Source organism: Rissa tridactyla, chromosome 13, assembly GCF_028500815.1.
Source record: "Rissa tridactyla isolate bRisTri1 chromosome 13, bRisTri1.patW.cur.20221130, whole genome shotgun sequence".
Taxonomy (NCBI): domain Eukaryota; kingdom Metazoa; phylum Chordata; class Aves; order Charadriiformes; family Laridae; genus Rissa; species Rissa tridactyla.
In genome coordinates this window covers 4,981,012-4,999,644 of record NC_071478.1, presented here as the reverse complement: position 1 = coordinate 4,999,644, position 18,633 = coordinate 4,981,012, and the positions used below count along the sequence as shown (strand labels likewise).

At 40.8% G+C, this 18,633-nt stretch overlaps 1 protein-coding gene across 13 annotated transcripts in view; it reads left to right on the top strand.

Annotated features, from left to right (window-relative positions):
* The window catches only part of MLXIP (MLX interacting protein), a 59,324-nt gene that overhangs the window by 14,018 nt on the left and 26,673 nt on the right, over positions 1-18,633 (top strand). For 12 of the 13 annotated variants that reach the window (XR_008469228.1, XR_008469234.1, XR_008469232.1 and 9 more), the window contains exons 2-6: positions 14,601-14,707; positions 15,054-15,139; positions 16,381-16,470; positions 16,745-16,786; positions 18,074-18,245. Coding sequence is in view for 6 of the 13 variants with exons in the window: in XM_054219997.1 (XP_054075972.1) it covers positions 14,601-14,707; positions 15,054-15,139; positions 16,381-16,470; positions 16,745-16,786; positions 18,074-18,245 (497 nt within the window). In the remaining 7 variants the exon portion in view is untranslated. Of the gene's footprint in view, positions 1-10,595; positions 11,341-14,600; positions 14,708-15,053; positions 15,140-16,380; positions 16,471-16,744; positions 16,787-18,073; positions 18,246-18,633 lie in introns of those variants that run through there. The other variant, XM_054219993.1, reaches the window with a different exon arrangement.

Genomic DNA, 18,633 nt, shown 5'->3' with positions numbered 1-18,633 from the left:
TTTAAAAGGAAGGACTAGGTCAAAGGATTTGGGTATGGTTGTGAAATGCTTAGATCTGCTACAGAGCCAGAGAAGTTCTTTGCATGTTGTCAGCTTATTTCAAACGAACCTAGTGTTGGGATGGGAGAACTGTCTTGATCAAAGATGCAGATATCCTCAAGGAGGAAACTGCACTTATTTCAGGTAATTAGCCACCATGTTTAACACCTAAAACCTGTTGAAAATAGAAAGCAGAGATTGCGAAATAGCTGAGAGCCGGAAGCAATCTATCCAAAAGCTGGGGCATCCTGAGTCGTTGCAGTAGTCACCGTAGTGGCTGTTCTCTGTTAAGAATGTTATTATCCCTCCCTTTTCAGAGCAGAGACCTGCCAAATCAAAACACGTGTTCAACTCACTCAGGTGTGTGGGAGGAGGGCGGGAAGGAAGTATCTATAAACACAGCAAAAGGAGAAACTATGTAGTTCTTCCAATTTACTTTTGGGAAGTTAATATAATAGTTAATATCGTTTTCCTTTACAGTTGAGAGGGGCTGTAGGGGGCTGGTTGTTGAGGGCTGGAGGGAGAGAGTGTTGTACAAACACACTCGTCCTGTTCTCACTCTTCCCCAAGCACAGGCTTGTGTCCACTGGTGGAGATGCAGTGCTGGGAAAGCTGGACCTTTGGCCCAACCTGTATGGGTGTTCTTACACCTCTTGCTAAAGCAGGTGAGTTCTGGTGCCAAGTACTAGAGTGAGCTGGACAGTGTTTTAGTATCAGCTGTGAAAAAATTCCAGGCAGCGCTTTCACTGTTCATTAATCTTTTTTCTTCTAAATAAGAGATTTGTCTTTTGCCTTATAAAAATTACACCTTTAGAGTGCTCTCATTTTATAGCTTTTGCTTGGAACAGGAGCATGTGTTTTCTTCAGGGCAGCATGGGACAGTATGTGTCGGTGGCATTTGGTCTCTGGAAGCTGCAGATAAGCCCAGTTAGTGTTGCTGAATGGCTGCATTCTGTGATATCAACTTAGTTCTGTGCTGCTGCCTTTCCCTAACTGGCTGCCAGAAGGTACTGGATATTCTACTGTATTGTGAAAGCAGAAAGCCAGTATGTTTGTGACTTGAATGATTCTGTGATCGGAGTCATTCCAGGTATGACTGAGGGCTAATCTGTAATCAAACTGCGTGGAAACAAGAGGCATTCCTATATTCTGGTCTGTCTCTCTTGCTGTGTGAAATAGTTAACCCTTCATAGTAACCATGTGATTAAATTTCGCTCATTTACATTATCAAATCAGCAAATGTAATTGAAGAGCACGGCTCAATTTACAGACTCTGTAAGTAGATGCACAAAAATATGCCATAAAAGCCAATTCATTACTGTTTCTAATAAAGTTTTGGTCTGTGAAGGTAGTTGTTTAGGAGCCCAGCATGCATCCCATCTGTTTTCAGTATCCAGTCATACAAGTAGAATGCTCAAATCTCCAGTAAAAATCTTAGCAGAGCTTAAGGAGCCTAAGATTTTTATTAGCAGTTTTTATTAGCACATTAGTAGGCTTGGGGTCAGGCCTCTGCGTGTGGTGATTATAGGCCATGTGGATACAGCAGGCTTTTTGAAATGGGGAGACAGATCCTAGGAAGTTTAGAAAGATTGCTTCTCTCTGTAGCAATAGACTTTTCAGAGATGTTGTTTACCTTTCATTTGAGCATTCTAAGGGACTCTACAAAGTAAAGGTTGATGCTGCCTTCTTTTGATTTTGGAACATGGGAAACACATGGCTAAAAGAAGAGACTTGTGTGAGGGTCATTTGGTGATGGGTTTGGGATTTTTTGTTTGTCATAAGATTCAGGAAAGTGCTGATGTTGTAATTTGTTTTACTTGGGAAGTCATCTCTTGCTCTGGGACCATCTCGGTCCATTTGAAAATGTGTTCTACCTAAAGAAAGGGATTACGTCAGTCCAACTGTCACTTAACTAGTGCATGGGTGAATGGCGTGAGAATTTCTGAGTGGTTTTGCTGGTAGATATTTGAGCAAGGTGGTACTGTGAGCAAAGGAATGACTTTATAAGGTTATATTGCAATAAACCGAAGGTCTTTCTCTGACACTTACCACATATAGTAAGATTAAATATTGCTTTGTAAAGTTAACTGCTATGAAGCATTCATCAATGCCCTGTGCTGAGCATGAGCATAACCACCATCATTATAAAGTAACAAACTCTTCAGCATGACCAGAGCCACTTTCCTAAGAACAGGGTGATCTTCTCTCCATCTGTGTGTGGGAACCAGGCACCTCCATTGGCCTGTCCAATCCTAAATGCACAACCGGAGCCATCTGGGAAAAGCGTGACGAGGATTGTATGTCACAAGCATTAGTATGCTTCCTGCCATGTCTCAGTTAATTAATGAAGGGTCACTTGCACAGCCTTTCCTGCAGTGCTACAGACAAGTTTCCACAGCTCCTGTTTGAGCTGGTGACCCAGAGGTGAAGGTCTGTTTTCCACTACTTGTTCTCTGAATGTTCAACCTTCCTAGGAGGCTGTGGTCTTTGACTGGTGAATCCCAGGGAGTTTCACTGCCATGCTTTGAGATGTGGCTGCTGCTGTGGCAGGGGCAGGAGGAACTGCCGCTTCACAGGTCCATGGGATGTTCACCTCTAACTGAAGGGCTGGATTTGGTGAAGGCGTTGTCAAAGAGTTTGTTTGCGCTTAGATCTAACAAAGCTTTAAGTAGAGACTTTCCTGTGAGGTGTGCATGGCCTTTTAGAGATGCTTTCATTTTATTTTATTTTATTTTTAAACTCCTTTTTTTCCTCATTCCAGTCTGTTTTATGTTAACTCAGGAAGGGGTTTTCTCTCTACATCATCTTTCTATGGGATTTTGTTTTTTTGATCTTTTAGTAGTCTTAGTAGTAACACAACCGTGCCTTTAGTCTACTTCTCTCTTTTGTGTGTTCTGGTTCAGCTTTTATGTAAACTTTGAACAAACTGTATGGGCTGTGGCAGTCTTGAGTCTTTAATAACTGAATTTGGTAATAAGTCTGGTGTTTTTCATGCTGCAGGGAGTCAGTTGCAGACAGCTGGTATGAAAGCGTTGTTTCACAAGGGGAAACATCTTGTGGGGGAGCATCTCTTCGTTTTAAAACACTTAAATCGTGTTGAGAATAAGATCCCTGAAGTCTTGCAGTGTATTTATAGGCTTGTAATGTTGTGCAGGGAATGTTACACTATCCTCTGTGGCAGAAGCGCTGGTTTCAGGTTGCTCTGTTGAGCATGGTAAACAGCTCTGGGTTCCTGTAGGTATGTGAGCTGCTCAGAGAGCTGTGCTGATCTGCCGCGCTGATACGGTTTGTTTGGGTTTTTCAGAAGCTCTGTGTGTGAAAAGTCTTTCAAGCATAATTTAGGTGCTTAAAACAAGGGCCCAGATCATCACATCTTGATCAGTTTATTAGTGTAGGCTATGGCCTTAACATTCAAAAGGATCCTGACGTATGCATAGCTCTGTAGACGAGGGTCCTTGCTGACAGCCATCCTTTTGTATGAGAAAAAGGTGCATTGGGCAACTGTATCAGTTCCTGATCATCTGTCTGGGAAAACAGCTCTTGTAATGAATATTCTGAGAAGTTTGCGCAAAAGCCAGTGGCAGAAGTCAAGTTTTAGGAAGGAGGGGAAAATTCCGAAAGACCATGAAACAAGCGAATAGGATCACTTCCCTTTATATTGAAGCTGCTCTAAAAGTGACACTTCTTACTTTTCACCATGGACAAGAGAGCGTACGAAACACTTTAAGGAAAACCAAATGTGTTGATCTGATGCGAATTACTTTGTCAATATGTTTGTCAGTACATGTTGATCATCATCATAACAGTTGATAGCACTAGGAAAGCTCCTCTACCTCTTAGCAGAGATTTTATAAGAAAAGATCCCAGTAGAACTCATCATGATGTCCTTGTTATGCCACCTGCCACACTGTTAGATATATAATGTTCCCTTTGCCTCGCCAAAGTCTTCTAAACGTCGTTTGAGTAGCAGGGAGGTGAGATGAAGAGAAGGAAGATGATGGAGAGTAGAAAGGGTGCATTGAGTGTGGTGGCTGTTTTTCAAAATGCAAGCACGCAACTGCGAGGGAGCTGGAAGAAAGCTGTTGGTAAAGATGATGCAGCAAAGAAAATCTGATAAATTGCACAGCCCTCACTGCTGCTGATCACAGTGTTAGTTACAGGCACACCATTGCGTATTACGAAGTCGCAAGGTACATTAAAGCTGATGTTTCTCTTCTGCTCCTTTCAGGGAGAATGTGTTCTCCAAATGAAAGTTCTTAAGCTGGTTGGGTTAAAAATAGTTTTTACAATTTCGTGAATGATGCTGGATACTCATTTTCTGGTCATTCTGGCGCTGGGCACAACACTGACTGAGCTATATGAACCCTGCAAACCTAGCACCAGAGAGAAGGGGAACAGGAGAGGGGGTTGGATTTGAAATTTTACATCTCTAGTAGATCGACTTCAATATTTGGCTGGCAGCTTGCCCCCCTGTGAGAGGGTTTCATGCTTACTGCTTTAAATACAGAGATAGCATGATTGTTTTGTTACAAGGGTGAGTCCTTTTAAAAAATGAAGCATTACGCAACGCTGCAGAAAATGTTAAGAAGAATTGAATTCCCACCCTTACTGTTGGCAACACTGGTAGCACCCCCTTTTCTTAAAGTTGCCCACCATTTGATCTGAACTTTCCTGCGTCTGAGCCTATGGTTTTTGGATGAAAAGTTTTTCAAAATGGTTCAGTCTGTTTCACTAATAAAGCTGATGTATTGCCCAAAATGTATTGCCCGTATCAAAAGAAAAACAAAAAACAAAGAAGCTCGTGTCATTTTTGAAAGATTATATTATCCTAAGGATCGGAGCAGGGCCTTGAAATTTGGTGAGGAGTTGGCCCATGTTTGAGTGCAGTGCTTTGTCCCACAAAATTTTTAAATTTTTAATTTTTTAAACTTGGTGAGACTGTAATTTTCTAAGAAACTTGAGATAGCAGGTAGTCAAAGCAGTGATTGCAGAGATGGCTGGAGGTCCATCTGGCACGGTGAGAGGTAAGGAAAGGGAACTGGATGCAGTTTTGCAAGCAAATGCAGGCATGTCTTCTCACGTTGGGCGGATCAGAGAAGTGGATAATGAAATGCTTATAAGTCTATACCTCAGTTTCCCACCTACAAAACGAGGGTGAAAGCACCATAGAAAAGCTTGTGAGGGCTTTGTTAATCCCAAGTAACAATCTGTATAAATCAAGGTGTGACCACTGAAAAGCAAACAGCATGAGAGGCCACCAGTGGAAGTGCTAAATATTCAGGATATGCTGTTTACCATCTATTCTGTACACAGAGGCTTAGGATGTGGACAGATTGCTTGTGATCCTGTAATAACTGCTTTCATCATAAGAAGTGTGCAAAGATATTTACATATAAATTCAGATACTTCCTGCCTTTTGTAGTGATTGTGTATACTATCATAATTTTCCTTTTATGTAGGATTAAATGATAATATTAAACATGCATTGGTGGTCAGTTCCAACTGAGATTTGAACTCCCTTGTGTAGAGTACGTGTTAAATCTGTACAGCGTAGGTTCAAGTTCAAGCTTGAACCGCTGGTTCTTAACCTCAAAGGAACTTTTTTTTTTAACTGAATACTTAGAAATTGTGATAGTCTTCATTTTGTATGCTCTCCACATCTACATCTAATCTGGCAGTAATAAAATGACAGATCGTGTCTCTTAACATTTTATACCAGAATAGAAACTTTGGGTTGCAGTGTTTGTTTAAACAAAAATCAGAACAATTTCCTGTGCGGTTTATTTTTTAAATAATAAGCCTGTATTACTGCAAAAGTTTTGTAACTCTCTTAATTTTAAGATTTTAACTGCTGACGATGTTTTTACAATGACGCTTTCTTCTAAAGGAAGATTTGAGGAGATCTGGTGTTTTTACTCACATTGATATCTGACCAACAGATGTGTTCTTAGAAGACCCCAGAGAGCATTTAGAAAATATAAATATTTTAATGTTTATTTATAAACTTAGATAAAAATGGATTCTATATCATCTTGAATTTGCTAGCCAAGTGTGAGAAAAAGTAAGACTCCTTTCTTCTTTTTCATTGATAAAACACAATCTGAGAAAGAGCAACACCAAATAAAATGATAAAGCAGGTGCAGTTCAGCTTAATTCTTACAGCATTACCTTGATACCATTTTCATACTGAGCATATTAAAATATTTCATAAATTATTCTTTTATGCTGGGGAAGGTGTAAAATGACATATGTAAGTCTAATCCTTGCTAAAACTTACTTTTGCTGGTAGTATTTCTAGTATGGGGCGTGTGGCTGGGATATGATTGATCACTGACATTCTGTCCTCGCTTTGCCACTGACATACTTTGTGGCCATGGGCAGCTGCTCTCCATCTTGGCATTTCAGATTTAGGCAAATGAAAGTAGTGGTACTTGCCTCTGACCCTGGATCTCAAAGCACTGTGTAAGTTCTATATATCAGTGTCTTTTTTTCATGATGGTATCTAGTAGTTCTTTGAAGAAGGTCTTGATTTTTAACAGTTGAAGTATGTGACATTTTATAAAGTTTTAATGTTTGTTCAGTTATAAAGAACATGACTTTTGTAGATGGGCACACTTCAGTACAGCAGGGATGAAGAAGAGGTTTTGAGCAAGAGTTAGCAGCAATAGATGGTGATCGTGAGGCCCATTTCTCAGCTTTTTGACTGAAATATTGTTGATGTAATTTACGGAGCTTTTTCTGCTTTCTTGCTGTTTCAGCTCTGTAGTACAGTGAGTCAATGTTGGACTAATGTCAGAAAAGCGGGAACATTTTTAGAAATATCCTTTGATTTCTGAGTGGAAATGAGAAACCATCTAAATATTCTGAGGCTTTAAATAGACACTGGCTGAAGGACACCATAGCCTCCATGTCTCCTTGATATTTGTTCTGCTCTTTATGTTCCCCTTTGCTCTGTGCTGTTTCAGTGCTCTTTTCACCCTTTCATAACTTGAATGAAACCTGCTTCCATTGAAAGCGTTTCTCCAGTGGTTGTTCCCAGCTGTCTGCAAGTTTTCCTCTTCATATAGCAGCTCTCGTCCACGTTATGTTTGGCTAAATCTACAGCATGAAACTCCTTTCCTTGATTGATGTACTGGTGGTATAAAAAGCTGTCAGTGTAGGTGCGATAATACCTCAAAATGTGAGTTTTTCAGCTCTTGCTTTTCTCTAGGGCAGCTGCAGTACGTTGCCTTGGCAATTACAGGTCTGCTGGCATAAGCCAGGCCCTTGCAGGGTAGCGCTCAGCGTGCCACGACACTTACTGGGTCCATTTGTGAGTTGCCGGTGTAGACACGGTCTTTATCAGAGCAAGAATCCAAACCCTGTGAATCTTCATTTATGCAAATTAAATTAAACACCCAAACTTTGCTTCAAGTAATCTTCAATTGTAAAATAAATAAGTGAAGGTCTATAGCGCATTTGTTGGGGTGGGAATGTTTGCTTCTGGTGTATGACTGATCTTGTACTTCCCTGTTTCTTTTCAGGAGGTGCATACCTCAGCCTTCCTGGGTGAAACCAGTCTAGATAACGTGTTCCTTGGCAGGTGTTGCAATTCCAGTTTGCCAGTGGATAACTTTGATTTTTTGTTTTTTATTTTTCTAACACTTCTTAATATCTGATGGTCATGATAAAGGAAAAGTGTTTGACCGTTCTAGTATCTCTGTCTTCAAGATTGAAGTACTGTTTTTAAAAGGAGATGAATCAAACAGTGGGGAGGGCTTGGTTGTTTTAAAGTATTTGATGTAATTTCAGCACAAAGCTCCCTGCTGTTGTTTGTGGAGTGTGGGCAATATAACATCCCTCCACAAAGCTGGAGTCCGCTGCTGTGGGAGGATTTCAGGTAAGGAGGATGAACTAAGTAACGGAGAAAGTGAGCTGCTCTAATGCTTGCTTTTAAAATTAGCTCTGTCTGGGATTAACATCCTATGGCTGCAGCTGGGATTAATTTTGTAGGTACGAATAGTAAGATGCTAAAGTGTGGTCTTCTCACAAGTCCTACACACATTTACTCAGTGTAGAAATGTTTTTGTTTCACTTGCCTGCCTCTTTGCTCCAGCACACAATGCATATAATCTGATTCTCTGAATGAACCTTTGTTTGGGGAAATACTGTTAGTTTTGGCTCTTGGAGAGCTGAGCTGACAGACCCAGCTCCCCAACAAAACAGATTGGAGATTAAAAAACAAACTAAAATCACGCCTTCAAAAAAAAAATGCTGGGGAGAAGCCACAAAGTTCCTTTCCTGTGTTGCTGAAAAAGCTGATCTATTTAGCTACTGTAATATCAAATCGGATTTTTTTCCTATAGTTTAAATTAAGACCCTCATTACCATCACCTGCAATAAACGGAAAAATCTTAGTCTACCCCAAAAAATCGCATGATCATGTACAGGAAGGAGCTGGGCAGGAGTTAACAAGGCAGAAAAAGAGGTCTTTTAGCACAAGGGCAGTGGGAATCTGTTAACTAAAGAGGAAAATGCGATACATTTCTGTAGCTTGTTCCTGTAAACTGAATTTACAAAATTCAGATTTGAAAACAAAATAAATTGCTTATAGCAGTAGTACACAAGAGCCTATCGCCTGTATGAGAAGTGATTCCTGCAGGTCCGCGGTAGCTGCTTTTCAAGGTATCTTTGCTGTGTTTGCTGAGAATATATATTTGGGCAGCAGGGTCAGGCCTATGGAATCTGAGCCACAGCGCTCAGAGGTTTATGTTTAAATTCCATTTGCGATAGATCTAGGCCAGGTGCTATCTGAGTGCAAAGGCAAAAAATAACTTCTCCTGAGCTAGAGAGCCAACTCTAGACAGAGATTTTCCTTGTGCCTACGTATTAAAACAAGTGAAAGATGAGAGGGTAGAAATGAGGGTTCTGCATGCAGAGTGTGGTGGTATGTCAAAACAATCTGCGTCCCGCTTCTAGTGCAGTCACTCTCTCACTTCATAGCCATGGGACAGTCTCACTGTTTCCTTATTTTTAAACAAGAGATTATGCATTTCTTCCCTCACAGGGTATTTTAGAGACCTCTTATTTTGTGGAGCATTTAGTTCACTACAATAGCAGGATAGCTTGGCAGCTGAAGTTCCTTCCTCAGCAACATTTATGTGTCATGGTGTGGAGAATGACCTTAATACTTTTCGGAATGGGGGAAGGGGATTTTTCAGACTGGTATTTAAAGCAAAGTCTTCCCTAATGTCTTCTGTTAGAAAAGGATTTGAAACATGATGCTATGGTACTGTTTTGATGGTTTCTGAGGTAGGTAAAAGATGGGGACCTGCAAGTTGAATCAAAACCAGCTTAATAAAGTGTTTGAGCTGTGAAAAAAAAACAAAAAAAACCAACCAACCAACCAAACAAAAAACCAAAAAACATAAGTTCTACTGTACTACACTATATAGTTTTCATCTAATCAATATGTATTCAAACCACCTATTAAATGGGGATTCTGTAAGCTGACCAGATCAGCCTTCTGAGTTTGTCTTGTTTTGGGTGGAATATATCTTAATATTTAAAACTCTCCTTCTCTGCCCCTTCAGTGCTCTTTGTAGAAATCAGTGTTTCTTAAAATGCTAGTGTTTCTTAATGCTAGTTAGTAATGAAAAAAATCCCAAACTACTTCTGGGCTTGCACACAGATAAATGTCCATTTCTGTCCAAATCCAGAGGGTGGTTGTGTCACATGGTTTTATGCTGACCGAAGTCCATCTTAAAATCCTCTTGATTTAAGGGAGGAGACCAGGAGATTCTTCTGTTGTGAGTCATCTTATATCAGAGCTTGATCATGCCTCTACTGATGTTGGCAGGAGTTTTTCCATTGAGTTTATGGATTGAGTGGTTTTTCAGTGTTAGAGAGTTACTGGTTTAAATTTGAAATCATCCTAACAACTGTGAATGGCATCTCACGTGCCCCGTACCTGCTAAGGAAGAAGGTCACCCATTTGCCTTGTCCCTCCTGGGTCAAAAGCATCACTAAAATATCCTGTAAGATCATTCATTAACTGCTCTTTTAGTTAATATTTGTTAGCCATATACTTGAAATGCTGTTCATTGATAATCATCAGTGGAAGGCAACCCTTTACATACAGTCTTTAAAAAAAAATAAAATCTATGGAGATGAGAATGGAAGAACCCTCCATAGGTACTGTTTGCCTGCGTGTGCCTGAAGTGCTTTATTTCGGGTGTTATTAACATAGAAGAGAATGATGACATTCTCGGAGGCAAAACTTTGCATAAAAATGGACATTGCCAGGGTAAAATCTGTGTTATACCATGTTAGAATACATGCCGTCTCCCTAATTACATTTCAGTTGATTGAAGAAAAATTTTAAAATCAGATATGTTTAAGGGAATTTGGTCGCACTCTCACAATGGGCACCTGTTTCTTGTGCTTTGCTGCAAATCTTGTGATGTTTGAAGGTTTGTAGCTGTTTTTGAAGCACAGCTGCTTTCCCTGGAATTTTAGAGATGGAGAGTTGTGTTACCCTGACAGATAGGTGCTGTGTTATTTGTCTGTCTGCTTGGATCTCAGTTGCCTGAGGTAGTTCTTGAGTTGGGAAAAAGTATGTAAAAATACTTGGGAATGGAATCCAGCCTCGCTTGGCATATCCAGAACTCATAGGTGAAAGCTGCAGTATGTGGAAGTAGCAGCCTTGATTGCCTGCAGCTTCTGTTCTGAAAACACTGCGACTCCTCCAAAGCACGTCAGGGGCCCCTGTGTCCAAGGGGAATTCCAGCTCTGTTGGCTGTTCAGCTGAAGCTTTTTTAGTTGGTTTGTTGTGATCAAATCACTTGAGGACATCTGGTCTCAGGAGGTGGAGATTTCTACATGGGAGACTGAACTGAGCTGCTGGAATGTATTGCACATTATCCACCAGATGGTTTTCAGCCACTTTGATTTGATGTGTGTTTGATAGTGATGAAGATATGAAAGTCACATATTTGTCCAGCATTGCTTACACGAGCCGACGCATCCTGGGTAGTGCAGGCTGTGCTTCTGGCAGCAACGGCCCCTGCAGAATGCAACCGAGAGCCTAGTTCCCTCTGCGCTCCTCTCCTTGGGCACCATCTGTGCAGCACCAACATCCTCTAGGTCATGCCACCGGCTGGTGTGGATGCAGCTGTCCTGCCTTGTACCATGGAGTGTTTGGTCCAAGCCTCCCTTGGGACTCTCCTCCTGCCCTCGTTGGAACCAGCACTCCTGCAGACTTGCAGCAGCCGTTGTAGAAGGAGCGAGGACCATGTGTGCACTGATGTTTTATGCTCACAGGTACATCGTGACCGTCCAGCTGGTCGGCAAATTGCTCTCTGTTTCTTGTAGGAGTCGACATGGTCTTAGGAGACAGAGAGCTGGCAGGAGCAGCAGCCAGTGGGTCTCTCCATTTGTTTTTTTTTTTGTTGTTTTGCGTCTTTAAAATCTGAAGATGGGTTTCAGTTAGGCAGCTGTTCTCAGTCACAGTGTTGTTCAAAGTAATTGACTTTCCATTGACTTCGGAATTTGGAATAGTGTCTAAATATTGTTGTCAGCTTCATGCTGATTCCTCTCCACTGAAGCTAAAGTCATTTCACTTATGACCTCAAGCTGGACTTGTGCTTTGCTCCCATGGGAACTAAAAATAATAATTATTTTAAGAATAGGTTCTTAATCACTTCCTTCTTTTGATGCACTACTTTTGTTTAGCATTTTGTAAGAATGTAATACAAAATGTTTTAAACTATTTGTGGTTTAATTCCAGTTTTAATTGGCTCTTTGAAGATGCAAGGAGTGTACAAGAATTAATTATAGTTCCTTTTAGGTTTTTTTTGTAGAAAAGCATTTGTTCTTGTTCTTCTGAGTGAAGATTATTAGAGTTTTGTTGCTTTGGCAAACTGTCCAGTCACACAGTGCTATGAAGAGATGAACATTAAGTTGACAGATTTCTTAGTCAGAGGCACGTGGGCATTTTGTCAGTGTTGGTGATGCATCAGCAAGTTAATCTCCTGTCTCCGAACTGTTAATGTACGTATGAGAAACAGAAAAAGATGTGCTTTAATCTGGGTTTAGAAGGTATAATAAGACAAGGTATGCAATGATTTTGAGGCAGAGCTGGCTGTGCAGTGAGCGCTAAAGGTGATGAGATAGTTTGCAGAGATGGGGAAAATATTAAGCAGAGGGAGATCCACAGTCTGCCCTGACCCACAGCAGCTGCATAACAGTGAGATTAAATACTTAATTTGGAGATCTTTCCATAAACTGAAAGAGTCTTGAAATTTAGAAGCAGTGTATGGGTGCTCTAGCAAAAATAAATAAATAATAAGCTGTTCTAGGCTTCAGTGAACATACAAAGTGTGGTTGTTCCGAGCGTCTTAGAGCACAGCTACAGAGAACAACCCAAGTATATCAATAGTTTTTCCTGTTTCTTGCTAATAGTTTACATGGTTCACTAGTACTTCAGTCAGTGAAGTTGCTTGCTCCAGCAAGTCTACTTGCCTTAGAGGGAGCCAGTTTTCTATTTTGTGTACCAAATTTTGTTTATACATTATTTCTTCTCAAGCACCAGCAGCCCAAAGGCTGCCCCAGCATCATAAGGCTTACAGCATCGCCTGGAGCTCAGCACACAGCGTACACCCTGAAGGGGCAGCTGGGCACGGGCCCTGGTGAACACAGGGCTCACAAGCTCGTCACTTATCTACTCTCTTGCTGCTATGAATTGTCCTTTCAGTGCGGTTGATATCTGGTCTCTACACCGCGTCCTCGTATGCGCAAAAGCATAGCAGTTTATTTTTAAAGAGGGAGAGGAGCAAAAAAAAAATTATCTTTTTTTACTGTTGGGTAACAGCTCACCTGGTGGTGATTTACCGTATTCCTATAACTGGCATTATACATAGTAGTAAAATTGAAAGAGCAGAACTGTTTTTTCTTTACTTGTCGCTTGACTGAGGTCTGGCATTTGCTCTTCTGTTCCTGTCGTGGTTGTGGGAATACCTGGGTGGTAACAGCAGTTGTGGCGCTGGCAAGGGGAAAAGAACTGGTGAGCCAAATATTGAAGAAAGTGGTCGTTTAATATCCTACTATTGGTAGCTCTGGCATTCTGGCTTCTTTTGTGTAGGCTGTGAGGACTTTTTACTTGTTTATAGTATTTCAAGTTTTATTACAAGTTTTCTTTACAAAGAGCTGCTATCAGGAGGTTTCCCAGACCCCAAGTAGGAAACTGTGAATCAGCAGCTCTCCAGCTTCAGGCCTTCCTCTGCACAGCCTTGGGCGAGCCAAGGGAAGTGCCTGGCACTTCTGTAGGGGGTATTTCCTGTTCTCTCAGTGATTTTAGAGCTTAAGTGTAAAACCAGGGACTTGAAGAATAATTCAGCTCTTTGAGCTCATTTGTACTGAACATGGGACAGCAAATACACAGTGCCCTAGCAAGGCTGGTTCTATTACATCTCTCTCTAGTATCGCTGCAACTCATGGTAGGAGTCACTGCTGATTGACCAGGTTTTCTGAGAGGTCAAAGTGTTTGGAGGTGATGTTGCTCCTGTCATTCATTTGTGTACTCTTCAGCACAGAAGACCTTAACCTCTTGACATGATGCCTGTAATGTTTCAAGATGAACGTTTTGCCTTTGCATGTGTTGTTGTATTGATTGCGATTTTTGTTGCTGGTCCACTTCCCTTGTAGCAAGGATGCCCAAACAGCATAAGGAGACATAAACTAGGAAGATGTATGGCTAAAATTACAAAAAATGAGAGGGAGAACCTGGGACAGGCACAGTACCTATACTTTAATTTGTGACTTCAGATATACTACGTTATTAATATTTCCTACTACCTCTGCTCTCAGCGTCCCTATTGCTTCTTTCTTTTTCCTTCCATCTCCCTCCCACCTCCCAAGATCGTTGATACATAAGCCATTTCCCTTGCCAGCCTTCCCTTTCCTTGCAGAAAAGTTACTATTTCTAGTCTGTTGGTGATCCTGTGCACCCATCTGTGTTTACCAGCATTGTAGAATTGGTGGATGATGTTTTTTTCTGGGGCCAGAAGTGGCATTTTGTTCTTCCTTTCCAGAGTTACTCAGATAGCACTGTAGAAGAGAACTTGTGTTGACTTCATCCAGCTCCTCAGCAAAATCCAAGCCAAAACTATATGTTGCCAAACGTGCAAAAACCTCTAGGCCAGGTTTTGGGCTTAATTTTGAGCAATCTTGTTCTCAGCTGATGGGAAGTTGTAGGCTAGCATTTGAGAACATGGGATACTGGCAAGGAGAAAAGTGTGGGTGAAGTGAGTTTCAGACCTGCTGAAGATACTTGTGAGACCAGTTGTGACCGTTGTTAGAAGGCAGATGAGAACATAAAGGAGTGTTGAAAACTAGACTCATGTCTGGCACCTAGAAGAGTAAGCCGTGGACAGCATATGGGAAAAGCTGTTCCTGGCCAAGTGTGGCTTGTTGTACTTTTTTTCTGTTGACAGTTTGGCAGTTTTAGGAGGATGCTTTGTCTTGAAAGGAGTGGGTAGAGGAAAAACTGAAATCAAAATGATTTGTTGTCTGTTTTGTTTCAGTGGAAAGCTGGTTTCACCAAAATGGAAAAATTTTAAAGGCTTGAAACTTCAGTGGAGAGATAAAATCCGTCTCAATAACGCCATCTGGAGGGCATGGTACATGCAGTGTAAGTATCGAGGTTGTTTGTGTCACTTGCTATAAAATATTTTCCGAGACATGTATGTAAAAAGCAGGAGAATTGAAATTACTGTCTAATGAAAAGCTCAAAAATCTGCTGAAGGCCCAGATGTTGGAGGCTATCACAGTAGTGACATTGGATCAGTGCTATCTGAAAGATGTCCGTATAGCGGCTGTACTGAACAGTCCAAGCTACAGCCTGAGATCTGCCCATTTCCTGTTGGTTATCTGGAAGAAACCCTGGCTAGATTTTTTTCACATCTTGCCATTGAAGTGGCAAAGCTCTCTGCAGAGCCTGCACGTACTGAGCACTTGCATTTTCATTCCTGTTTCAGACTTGGAGAAGCGCAAGAATCCAGTGTGCCACTTTGTGACTCCACTGGACGGCTCTGTTGATGTTGATGAACATCGTCGGCCAGAGGTATGTAAAACCCGGGGAACAGAATAATGAGCTCTAGAGGTTATTACAAGATTTTTCTAGTCCACTAGATATGAGAGCAGCATAGCAATTCTTTGCTTTGTTGTGTTTATTTAGAAGGAACCATGAATATAAAGCAGACTGAACTCATTTTTGTAAGTTTATCACATTGAGGTGATCAAGGTGCAACCGGAAGGACATTTGTCATCTATGTAACGTATGTCTATGTTCTAGTTTAGTCACACGTAAGTCATAGAAGTGCAATTTGAATAGTTAAGATTTTGGCAGCCACTGCTCTCTCTGGCTGGAGATTGCTGAAGTCAGTGGGAAATCAGAGTGACGGCTGTTTTTGGGATTGAACCTAAGTGACCCTGTGAGAGTTTTCTGTATTTTATTTAATTGATGAGGTGTGGTTTCGAGACAACAAGCAATTTCTTTATCTCTGTCAAGGTAACGTCACAAAAAGATGTGTACTTTCATTTTTATGCTCTTGTAAACATAAATGAAAAGTAATGTCTGCCCTCTGGCTCCTTGCAGAAAACCAGTGAGGCCCTAGAATAATTTATAACTCGAAGGAGTTCCAGATGAGTTTGTGGAACTGTCTCAGGTTTTTGAAAGAGCAGTGTTGATGTTTGTGCTGAAAAGTGACCCTCGAACTTAAGAAAGTTATGTTAAGGCTGTCCCCACCTTACATACTGCTATCTGTGGTGCACTGAAGACCCACATCGTTCTGATCTTTTTGTTGCTATTAGTAAGTGGCCTGCAAGGTCACGCTTCTTCCTGAGCTGGACGTGAGATTTCTATTGCTTTGTATCATTCATAACAGCTTTTGTGTACGCGTGTGCATGTTTGTGTACACTTGTTAAATTCTCTTTGCCCGTTTTCTGCAGAACAGGGTGTCGTATGCTTTATACATTATATTTCAGTAAATTCTTCTCAGAGTGGGTTTTTTTTGCCATTTCTTAACTACAGGTTATGGTTGAACTGATGTGGGAGATGCTGACGGTGCAGTCAGACATCATCTCTTGTTTGTTTATTGTGGGGAAAAATGAAGTTAGTACTGTCAGATTTGCTCTGTAATAGCTGAACTTTGGAACAGTGTTGAGTGCTGATACATGAACTCAAACAGAATTAGCATGCTTTCTTTTGCATTTTTTTCTGCCTGAATATTTGCTTGGAAATTTATTGAACGTTCAGTCATTATGTGATTCCGTGTAATTCGTGGTATGTGTTTGTGTTCTCAGGCCATTGCAACGGAAGGGAAATACTGGAAACGAAGAATTGAAATAGTCATCAGGGAATACCACAAGTGGAGAACATACTTCAAGAAAAGGGTCTGTTGGTTTACGCAGTGAAAGTAGCTTACTTGATCAGTATATTGTCACTTTTTGAGTTTTGATGTCACTTTTGCTAACATGGAAGAATACTTAAAACAGTTGAAAAGCTAGTGCAAGCATACTCATCTGATTAGTCTCACTTAACTAAAAATTGGTGTGCAGAGACTCATTGTGTGTGATTGGCTCTTAAATGTTTTGCAAAACCAGGTCTTCTACTGGCATGTATGGGACCTATTCTGACTTTAACATCTGTTTTGCTCTCCTTTTGCAGTTACAGAAACATAAAGATGAAGATCTTTCAAGTTTGGTCAGGGTAGGTAATACTGCTGATAAGTGGAAGCATTTGTGTCTGTAGAAGCTGCAATTAGGAACAAAGCTGTAACATGCAGTAGCTTGCATTGATTAAAATCTAAAGACAAGCATCTTGCTTAGCTCTTAATTAAGGTTAGACACCTTAATGTTTCTGTGCCTTAGAGAGCAATGTAAGACTTGTAGCTTAAATTGGATGGAGGAGAGGTTGAATGTAAAGTGCTGTGACAGAAGAAATGAGAATTAGTATTGGGTGGCCAGAAAGATCAATCTCTTTGAGGGCTGGCATATTGCTTCATCTTGTTACTGAGTTGTAGCTGGCACTACTGCCTTGCTTGTGTAACTGGATCTCTGAAGATGTGTCTGCTACATGTTGCAGATCTTCCTCTGCCCGCAACATGGGCAAATAATGTGTCGGGATCCTAAAAAAGGCAAAGTGTTTAAAGGAACAACGGTATCACCATTTAGTACAATCCCTAAAGCAATCAAACCTATTTTGGGTGTAAAAACTGATGATTAGAAGCACTGTTCTGATTGTTGTTCTTTTTTCTTTTTGGAGCTAAGCATAAATCTGTATCTGTTAGAGTTTTACAAAACTCTCAGCTGTTTTGGCCATGAGCTCTAACGCACCATCGTGGTATGCTGGTGTAGTTGCTGCTGCACGTTGGCTCAGCCCCAGGAACCTGACTGGGTGTGCTTTTAGTCTGCAGCAAATGCAAGGGAATGCAATTTAGCTTAGCCTGTAGTGAAGGATGGGTAAGCCAAGTCACATTATGTTGTATTTTTCATAGGCTAAAAGTGTCCACAAGAACATCAACATATCTTGTGCAAAGTCGGATTACAGTTACACTTAATTACATTTCAGAGATTGAGATACACCCCAAGATATGAGTTGTTTGCTTTGAGGTTTTGCTGTGCATGTTATTTTTAAGTCTTTATTCAAACCAAGGGATCATTAAACTGCAAAAATATATGTATAATCAATGAAACTAGAAAGTGTTAGTGAAGTTATTTTGCCTTATATCCTTCTAGTCAACATCTGGTTTTTGGGCAAAAACCTTTCCCAGAGTATTGTGGTATTCTACTGAAGTTTTCTGTTTCTCATATCAGTGATATGAAGTTGTTGTTGTTGTATCGGAAGTATGACTGGTTTGTTTCAGTACGTTTGAATGGCTCTTAAATGAGTTTCTTTCACTAAAAATGTGAAAAATTAAGGCTGTTTTTCTATACCTGCACCGGAATGCTTTAGCATTGTCTAGGCAGCCTGACTCTTCTTCCTTTCCTTTGTCAGGATGATGATGTGGTTCTCTGGCAAAAAAGAAGGTATGGCAGAGAAACCCCTGTCCCGATGGAGGAAGGCAGCCTCTTGGATGCAGATATGCTTATGTCCGAGTTCACCGACACGCTGTTCTCCACACTGTCTTCACATCAGCTCGTTTCCTGGCCAAATTCCAGGGACATAGGTATTTTTTTGATTGTTAGCTATGTTGCAGTGGGAACCTCTAGGAGAAGTCTGGTTTGTTGCTTTGCAACTCTTCTAGTCGTGCCAAAGAAATTGATCTTACTTTGCTAATACAGATAAAAGTAGGTCAGAGAATGTCGCTGTCTTATGCTTTATGGGTTATGGAATCCCAGTTATTTATCCCTATTTAATTTCTGTTTTAGCTTCTTACATACTGCTCTTAGCATTCTCCTCTAATGTTGCTCTGAATAAATCTGTAATGAGCAGTATTTATCAGTGGTGAAGGCATTGTTATTTATCTCAAAGCTTACGTGTGTGTGTATTTTTAAGGGAGAGCCAATGTATTTTTCTTTGGATATGTCCCTTATAACAAGCGCAAGTCACATCTC